A 9,425-nucleotide genomic window follows, 5' to 3' on the forward strand; every position below is an offset into this window, starting at 1 on the left:
CATCCCCAAACGTGTTTAAAAACCGTTTGGATGTGGTGCTCCGGGACATGATTTAGAGGAGGGTTGTTAGAGTTGGGGTACTTCAGGTTGTGGTTGGACTCAATGCTCTTGAAGGTCTTTTCCAACGTGAACGATTCTGTGATTCTACAGGGACACAGTGTGTTGGATTGCTGTTTGTTGCAGAACACCAGCACAGGGCAGGACTGGGGACTGGGAAGATCACAGAAGATCACAGAAAAACCAAGGTTAGAGAAGACCTACAAGATCATCCAGTCCAATCATCCACCTATCACCAATAGTTCTCACTAAACCATATCCCTCAACACAAAATCCGAATGTTCCTTGAACAACTCCAGGGTTGGTGACTCTACCACCTCCCTGGGCAGCCCATTCCACTGCCTGACCACTCTTTGAGAGAAGTAGTATTTCCTAACGTCCAGCCTAAATCTCCCCTGGTGCAGCTTGAAGCATTCCCTCTAGTTCTGTCACCAGTTACACGAGAGAAGAGGCCGAAGCCCAGCTCACTACAGCCTCCCTTCAGGTAGTTATAGAGAGCAATATGGTCTGCCCTGAGCCTCCTCTTCTCCACAATGAACACTCCCAGCTCCTTCAGCCCCCACCCATCAGGCCTGTGCTCCAGACCCCTCACCAGCTGTGTTGCCCTTCTTGGAACACGCTTTGGGGGCATCCTCCGGTGGGTTCAGATGGTCCTGTAGTCTTCTGGAAGGGTCTGGAAATGTTCCTGAAGTGTCTTGGGGTGTCTAGTGGATCCTGGACTCATCCAGAAGGGTCTAGAGATGTCCCAGAGGGTTTGTTGGGGTGACCAGAGGGTGCCCAGGGTTTCCTGGAGTGTTCCAGAGTTCTCGAATGGGGATTTTGAGGACAACCTCACATAGTGACACGTTCTTATGCTGCTTTGTCCCCATGGGATCGTCCCCAAAAATATCTGTTTCCATTAAAATAAATACTATGTCAATTTTGTTGTATTTTTTTCGCCACTTCCTTTCAGAAATGGATGGTTCTCGCTAAATCTCCGTGCAAAGCTCCACAGAAACAACTCCCCACAGGCCACCAGGTGACACCAGGACAACCGTCAGCAGTGTCGGCACCGGGACAACCACCTGTCCCCGAAGTTCTCACTGTCACTGTAACCGTGGAACCTGGGGCCATACCAACCCGTCTACCTCGAGAGCCCCATCAGCGTCCTACAGCTCCTGGAGCCTGGTGACGCTGTCACCCTGGCTGTCCATGACTGTCCCAAGCTGTCCCCCCTGCCTTGGTGGCACAACTGCAGCATGGTGACATCCTCATTGAAGAGGTGACGAGGAGGATTACAGGGAGGGAGCTGGGGACAGTTGGGGGACACATGGGGTGTGACATGGGGTTGGTGGTATCATCGTTGGTGGTACTATCATTGGGTGTCACCTTCACTGGATGCCATTGGGTGTCACTGAGTGTCACTGTCTTCAGGTGACACCATGACACAAGGTGACCTCGATGTGGAACAGCCATGACGCAGTGTCCCCATCCCTGGCTGTCACTGTTGTTATCGTCATCTGGTGTCACCATCACTTGTGTGTCACCATGTCTTGGATGACACTATTCCCTGTACACTGAGCACCACACAGAGGGTGGGACTCGACTGTCATCCGGCCCCGCAAGCCCTGCGTTGTCACCATGCTGTCACTGAGCCTCTTGCTGTCCTTTGTCACCCCTCCAGGTCTGCCTACAGTCGGCCTCTTGTGAGGTTCAGATATGCTATGTGGATCAGGCTTTGTTTTTAAAGTCCTCGGTGGCTGCTTGCTTTGTACTGCTGGCTGTTGTTTTGATAGGAGCAAGAGAAGTCTTGTGTGCTAAGAAGAACCTGGTGGTGGAGGGGAAAAAAATCCTCAGGGTTTGGATGCTTCCGTGTGTTACGAGTGATGGTGATACCGCTGCTCGATCAGTTTGAGTGCATGAAACAAGTCTGCAATCTTTTATTAATGGAGTAATGTGAAAGGAGTCCTATGGATTTGAGAGTTGACTTTAAGTCTGTGGGCATTTTCCAGGAGCTGGGGTAAGGGATGAGGCAAGGAAAGTTGTGGTAAGAGGATGAGGTGTAGGAATAAGAACAGCTTCCATTGATATCAACTCCCGCGGTTACTTTTTGACTTGGAATGCATGCTTTTTTTAATAAAGAACAAACTCATTGTGCAGCTTTTGAATGAATTCATTCACACCTGTTACTGTTTGGTGTTCTTCTCTACATGGAACTGCAATTGAAATGGAGACTCCTGGTCTGATTGCCAGCCCCCTCCCGCATGCTCAGATCAGCCAAGTTTGCAAGGCCTGGCTCTTGGTGCCCAGTTGTGCCCAAGGTCAGAGAGTTGGCTCTTCTCGGCTTTGAGATGTGTTTTCCAGTTGCATGTTGTGTTATTTCTGTTGCGTTGACCTCTTGAGCTACAGCCCCAACTGGGGATCCAAGTAAACTAACACAGCAGGAATGGTTGAGGTATATGTGAACTTGGATTGGAAATGCAATACCAAGGACTGCACAAATGTGGGACAGTTCTGTCAGTGTAAGGAAAGGCATCTGCTGGCTGAGTGCTTTGCTGGGTGGGCATCACCCTGCTGAAGAGTAGGCAGCTGTTGTCTTTGCAGAAGCCACATCCATGGGGATTGGAAAGCTTTTTCTGCCTTCCAGCTCTTGGCTGTTGATCTGAGAGCGGAGGTTCTTGCCTGGAAAGAACCACCAGCAGAAAGGATCCCATGCATGGCTTCTGAGCCCTTTCAGATAAACCAGCTGGATTAACGTGGCCTGTGACCTTGGTTTGGAGTTAAGCCAGCAGGCTTTGCCCAAAGCAGAATGACCTGTGGGCACAGCGTCCAGCAGGTAGAAGTGACCAACAGCTGGAGACAGCAGCAGCTTGAGCAGCGCTCTTGAGGGAAATCCTCACTGGGAACAAAGGCCCAGAAGAAGAGAGTAGCTTGTCCCTGTGTTCACATAGTAAGGTTTTCCTTTCTCACCTGACTGTTACCTCTCAGGTGGTGCCTACAGCTGTGTGATGTGCTCTGCAGGAATTGCTAATGTTTTGCATTTAACCTTGTCTTTCATCTTCTTTTAAAGCTTAGAGGCAACCTTAATTTCTACAGTCCTGAGCTCTGTGCCACAAGAGCTCTCCAGTTTCTACCTGTGATGTGAGACTGTATTGTGTCTACTCTATGTCAGGCTCTTCTTCTCTTTTCATTTTAAGCTAGGAAAATTCATTTCTGGGCCAGGAGAAGAAGAAATGCAACAATCTTCCCTGCACTGCTCAGTTTGCCTGAGTTGCCAAGTGCTCCTCATTTTTCTTGTATCCTTCAATTCCAAGTTCATATTTTCCCAAAAACAAAAGAATTCAAAAGTAACCACCTACAGTTAAGTAAGCGATTTCAGTATTTATTTCTGATTGTGGCAATTACTTCAGTTCAGAAGTCATACTTAATTTACGGTGCCTGTTTTAATTTTAACAAAGTTTGCAGTTGTAGCTGACTTCCCAAGGCTGCAGCACATGGTGGTGGCACAGCCTTGGGCTTCTGCATTTGTGCTAATCCTCTGTCTTGCAGGTCAGCTGGTGCTAGAAGTGGACGGCATCCCAGTGTGAATGAAGGTTTGTGTAGGAGCAGCTGCTGATGGGAGGAAGGAAGTGCAGGCTAATGGACTCTGAAGCATCTCCCAGTACGGTACCAGGGGAGGCAGTAGTGATGTTGGGGGGCAGTTGCAGAAGAACACGAGGAGCTCCTCAGCAGGAAGCTACAAACCCTGCAGAAAGCTGCAGGAGACTCAGAGCACGTGTGGATGCCCAGGAGGAAATGGAGGCCCAGTATTTGAGCAGCGCCTGGCCATGGAGTGCTTTCCAGTCCAAATGCTTAAAGCCACAGTCCAGTTAGAGAGGCTGACACACGTCCTGGGGCCTAAAGATGCTGCTAGAGAAGCCAGGACTGGCCCTGAGGCCTAAAAACAGAGCCAGAGAGACTGGCAGTGGCCACAGGACCTGAAGCCACAGCCAGAGTGGCCAGCAACAACTCTGGGGCATAAAGCCACAGCCCCAGCCAGAGAGGCTGGCACAAGTCCTGGGGTATAAAGCCACAGCCAGAGAGGTCTGCGCTGGCCCTGAAGTCTGAAGCTCCAGCCAGAGAGCCCAGCACCAGCCCTGGGCCATAATGCCACAGTTATAGCCACAGAGGCCAGCACCAGACCAGATGGGGCTTAAAGCCACATCTACAGCCGAACAGGCTGGCACCAGCTGTGGAGCCTAAAGCCAAATCCTGAAAGGTCGGCACCAGCCCCTGAGCCTGAAGCACAGCCAGAGAAGCCGGAACCAGGCCAAGGGCCTAAAGACAAAGCCACAGCTGGAGAGGCCTGCACTGGCCCCAGGTCCTAAAGCCACAACCACAGCCAGAGAGGCTGGCACCACTGCTGTGGCCTAAAGCCGAAGCTGGAGAAGCCGGCACTGTCCCCAGGACTTCAATCCACAGCCTGAAAGGCTGACACCGGCTCCAGGGCCTAAAGCCAGGCACAAGAGGCCAGCACCAGCTTCGGGTCTAAACCACAGCCACAAAGGCCTACGCCGGCCCCGGGGCCTGAAGGTGCAGCCACAGCCCGAGAGGCCGGAACCAGGCCAAGGGCCTAAAGCCACATCTGCAGCCCGAGAGGCCGGCACCAGCCCTGGGGCCCAAAGCCAGAGGCACAGGCCAGCTCCGGCCCCAGGGCACACAGATGTGCCTTCCTATTGGTTTCTACTGATTCCTATAGGACTCCATTGACCACTCTGAGGCCATACTGGTCCTTACTGGTTTTTACTTAGCCATACTGGACTTTTCTGGTCTATACTGGTGTGCACTCCTCCCAGTTCCTACTAGTTCCTCTGGGACTCTACTGACCACAACGAGGCCATATTGAGTTTTTATTGGGCTGCATAAGAGTCATGTTCACTTCTCTGTTGCTTTACTTCAATTAACCCCCATTCAGTTAACCCCATTCACCCCACTGGGTGACCCTGGTGTTGATTTCCTAAAATTTGGATCTAGGAGGTGACCACTCCCTTTGCTTATGATGAAAGCACAGAAGTGATGCAGGCACTCTCTGAGGTCACAATGGTTGCTGGGGTGGGAGCGTTTGTGCCACAGCTGGTGAGCAGAGCTGGTGCTCTCGTGAGCGTGCTGCACACGGAGACTGAGCTCTGTGCTTTTCTTGAGAGAGATCACCCTGTGAGAGCCCATTGGAAGCACCACTGCGGTGTGTGTGAGCTGGGCACAGCACAGACTGAGCAGGCTGACCAGGTGAGCTGGGTTTGGTGCTGGGTGGTTGCCAGTGATGTCTCAGCAGAAAAGCTGGGCTGGGGAGGAGTTCTCAGCTCCAGCGCTGCCCTTCTGAATGGCTGTTTCCAGAGGAAACATGTTCTTCTTGAGATTCCATCCCATGTTTCGGTGAGGATGACGAAATGTCATTCCTCCCCTGGAAAATTGCTGCCAGGCCCCCACCTTCATGTCAGACCTAAAAAAGGAAGCAGAGTGCAGACTTCATAGAGTGCAACTTGTGTCTCACTGCTCCATGGATTGCTTGGTGTGCCATACCCAGCAGGTGTTTCAGCAAACCGCGCTGAAGTCACGGCAGAGAGCCGGGTGCTCAGCTGGGCACATGGACGGTCAGCACACCTGTGGGGGAAAAGGGGACCTGGGGGCACTTGCTGACAGAAGCCATGGCAGTCAGACACAAGCTGCAGCTAGTGATGGGCAATTCTTGCAGACAGCTGAGATCCATGCATTGCCCTCCTCAAGAGACTACATTGCGTAGCAGAAGAAAGCTGGGAAAATGCTTCTTCCTCATGATTTTTCACTTGCTGATACTTTCTGTAAGGGTTCCTGTCCAAAAGGAGAACTCGGAGATCAAGGCAGTTGAAGAACGAGTGAAGCCAGCTCCTTCTAAGAGCGAAGGAGGTTCCTGTGGAGAGAACCCTCAGACCTTGCAAGTCTTCCTCTGACACTTCAGCCATCATGGCTCAGCAAGGAGATGACCGTGGTTCTAATTCCTGCTCTGTGAGAGGAAAGGTATGGCTGGGTTTCCTTTGCTTGATGTTTCTTTCTTTTTCCCATGTTTAAGGGAAGGGGTGGAGCAGGAGGAGCCCTACTGGTCCTTTGTCACCTCAAAAACCACTTGGATTTTGCGCTCCCTGCTGACAGTCTGGGCTAATGACGTGGACATGGCTTAGGCTGTATTTTCCCTTAGTGATAATTAATCTCTCAGCACTCTGATAATCTATCTCTGGCACAATCTGGAACCTCTCTGCAAACCTTGGCTGCCCGTTCCCACTGACGTTTCTTCCTTTCTCTCCCCAGAAGCAGCGCAGCGCGCTTCCCCGTGTTTGGGAGCAGCAGCCAGCAGGCTGCCGGAGATCCAACCGCATCTTGCAGCGCGCAGAGGGACGCGATGGGAACAGAGCGTCCTTACTGCCACGCAAAAGTGAGTTTCTTGAGGCCTCTGTTATGAAGGATGGAGGAATGAATTTTGAGTATTACTTCTGAGTGGGTGCAGTGCTGCAGGGGATGTCAAATAAGCCACTGTGGAAGTGTTGGAGAGACCGACAGCGGCAGTTGGTGGCAGCAGTGAGGCAGAAGTCTGCATATAAATGCTTAGAGTCGAGTGAATTCCTTTTAGAGCCACAAAATGTGTCTCAACTTTTGCACCTGATAGTGTTTTGTTTGGTGATGCACCTCTGCTCTGTCAAATGGAGCTGTCAGGGAGGCTGGGGTTCTTCTGCTGTCATCTGAGCAAGAATGAGACTTTTGGTTTTTTGTTGTTTTGGGGATGGATTTGGTCTGACAGGACAATACTTCTACAGGCTACTGGTTTCTGTTAAATCAGCAAATTGTATTTTGTTGTAGGGACGGAGCCTGCGCGTCTGTGGAATGGTGCTGGGCAAGGGGGGAAGCGGAAAGCCTCCGCAGGTAAGCAGCTCTTGTGAGCTGTGGTGTGGGTACCTGCCTCTAAATAGGGCTGCATGCAGGGCTGTGTGTGATGGAGAGGAAAGGACACTGCAGATCTGTGTTGACTGCAGAAATGGCACAGTGTTGAATCAGCAGAAAGGCAAATGGAAGAAACTATGCTTGAAGACCAGAAATTTGTGTCTGACTGTGCTAAAGTCTTCCTCCAAAGAGATGTTCTTCATGTCTTTCTTGTTTCCTTTCTGTCAGAAGCTGATGCCAGTGGCCTTCCTCTGAAGCGCAGCCTTGCAGAAAGGCAGGGGGAAGCTACAGACCATGACATGGCACCCAAGAGAGGTACAGACGCACAACAGGCATCTGGGTTTGGTGCACTGTCTTTCTAACTAGGCTTTCTGTCTGTTCTTCCTGGGACTGTTCTCACTGCGTGTTGCTTGGGGTCTTAATCCCCGGGACTTATAGTTACCTTTCCTGTGCTGATTTGAAATACAAACCCACAGTTCATCCACGATCCTAAGATCCGTGACTGTGAACACTGCAGATGAGATGTGCTAGCATTGTGACCCATTTTGCAGACCGAAAGTAGTATTGGACTCTTGTTATATCTTCTTGCTTCTTCTTTCTTGCCAGAGATAGGTGCTGAGCCCAATGGAAAGATCTACACGAAAGCGGTGCAGGAAGTCCTTTCTGAGAGAGCTCATCTCCAGGCTGGAGGGCTTCCTACAACAGCAGGTCCCAGCTCAGGGAGAAGACCTTCCCCTGCAGCGTGCCCCCGCTCTGTCTCCAAGTCCCTGGCTGGATGTAAACGCAAGGGCTTGGAAGAAGAGCAGCAAACAGCAGCGCAGTTGCCTGCTACCAAAAGAGCGAGGGGTCAGAGCGGAGACAGCGTGCCGGCTCCAGCAGCACAGCCTGGGCCTGCTGCAGCACGGAGCTCCAAGCTAAGAGGTAAGAAGGTGCTGTGGTACCCACCCTGTAGGGTAGGTGCTGCCCTTATCAAGCACACTGAAGTTGCATAGGGTTTGCTTTGCTTTTTCCTTCTCTGCAGAGGGGAAAAGAGTTGAAGCCTACAAAGTCCAAAGGCAGTGAGGTGCCACAGTATGTAACCCCGACTCCATTAACTCCATGGTAGTCTTCTGCACCTTTCCACTGGAAATGTCATTCACTGAGAGGCTTCCAATTTCCTTTGTCTTTTTTCTGCCATCTGTTTTTATGGTACCCATGTTTCTGCAGTTTTGCTGCTGACAGAACGAATTCAGTTTTATTCTTGCTTTATAGCAAGAAGACAACGAAAAGAGAGAAGAGTGGAATTGAAGAAGGCTTCTCTGAGAGCTGCCGCTGCACGTGCAGAGGTGAGTCCTTGGTGAGCACAGACACGGCTCTTGTTGTTCTCAGTGCCTCTGCCTGTCAGACATGAAAGCTATTGCAGAATCCCAAGGCAAGCAATGTAATAGAAAAACACCCAGCTGTATGTTTAAGGAAATCACACTGTCAGTGACAGCTGCCTAGGGGAGCTTGGATGCCTTCCTCTGGCTTGAGAAGGACACTGTTGGTAACGGCTGGAGGGTTTTTCTGTGATAAAGAGCCTTGCCATGTCAGGCACTGCGACCTTTGGGACCTCGTTCCCCCAGCAGAGCATGAATCTTACCATAGGCAGCGTGTTATGAGAAGGAATGTCAGTGACCTGAATGGCAGGAACGTGCTGTGCTGCATGGGGCCGTTCTGGAAGGTTTACTGATCAGACTTTCTTAATGAGATCGCCCTAGATTGTTTCTGTCCTATCTCTATACTTGCCTTATTTCTTTCCAGTCATCCGCAATGAACACCCTTGTGGAGATGATGCAGAAGCTGCAGCTGAAGGACTGAGAGGAAGAGCATCAGAAGGCAGCGGCTGCAGCACGCAGAGTTACAGGGCAGCGTTCTGAGTGCCACCCAACTTGGCACTCCATGTTTGGTTGTAGTCAATAAAAAATAGTCACAATTAGAGATTGACAAAGAGCGCACGGCCTGATTTGTCCAGTGGCATTCCATGAGCTGCTGCACTACTGCTGGTCCAGAGTAGAAACTATGCAGCTTCGGACCACCAAGCTGCCATCCTGGCATTGTTCTTCTTGGAGGCAGTGGAACTTGGAGGTTCTCCTGCTGTTGCTGACACCTGACGTTGCCTAGGGAGGACTTGGCCACTGCACTCTGCTCCACCCCCTGTGCCACACACACACGAGTGCAGCCCACCACCCTTCCACCTGCCATGCAAACGCACCATCCCATCTTGCACACTTCAGCCACATGGCTTTCCTCCTCCTCCCCCCACCAGATCCCATTCCTGCTTCCCCTTCCCCACCCCGCCCCCCCATTGCTTTGGCCCCAGTAGCGTGCCAGCCCCCGCAGCCCTCCAGTTCGCATGAGGCTTTGCTTCCTTCGTGCACAACCCCTCCATTGCTGTGCCCCTTGTTGCAGCCTTCTTTTGC

The 9,425-nt window shown here is 51.4% G+C and overlaps 1 protein-coding gene across 6 annotated transcripts; it reads left to right on the top strand.

The window, feature by feature from the left end:
• On the top strand, positions 1-9,261 carry LOC149911628 (zinc finger CCCH domain-containing protein 11A-like). 6 transcript variants are annotated; one of them, XM_090133506.1, is made up of 10 exons: positions 1-541; positions 1,010-1,318; positions 3,586-5,301; positions 5,879-6,069; positions 6,358-6,481; positions 6,904-6,966; positions 7,213-7,299; positions 7,591-7,905; positions 8,236-8,309; positions 8,767-9,260. In XM_090133506.1, the coding sequence occupies exons 4-10, from the start codon at positions 6,016-6,018 to the stop codon at positions 8,821-8,823; spliced, it is 774 nt and encodes a 257-aa protein (XP_089989632.1). In that variant the 5' UTR covers positions 1-541; positions 1,010-1,318; positions 3,586-5,301; positions 5,879-6,015; the 3' UTR covers positions 8,824-9,260. The 6 variants fall into 6 exon arrangements, 5 of the variants coding, with proteins under 5 accessions (XP_089989632.1, XP_089989635.1, XP_089989631.1 ...); XR_016463095.1 differs by lacking the exons at positions 1-541; positions 1,010-1,318 and adding an exon at positions 8,006-8,055 and having other exon boundaries at positions 1,332-5,301; positions 8,767-8,806; XM_090133509.1 differs by lacking the exons at positions 1-541; positions 1,010-1,318 and having other exon boundaries at positions 1,332-5,301; positions 8,236-8,320; positions 8,767-9,261.
• Positions 9,262-9,425: the final 164 nt, after the last annotated feature.

This window comes from Phasianus colchicus, unplaced genomic scaffold (genome assembly GCF_987193195.1).
Source record: "Phasianus colchicus unplaced genomic scaffold, bPhaCol1.hap1.1 HAP1_SCAFFOLD_73, whole genome shotgun sequence".
Lineage (NCBI taxonomy): Eukaryota > Metazoa > Chordata > Aves > Galliformes > Phasianidae > Phasianus > Phasianus colchicus.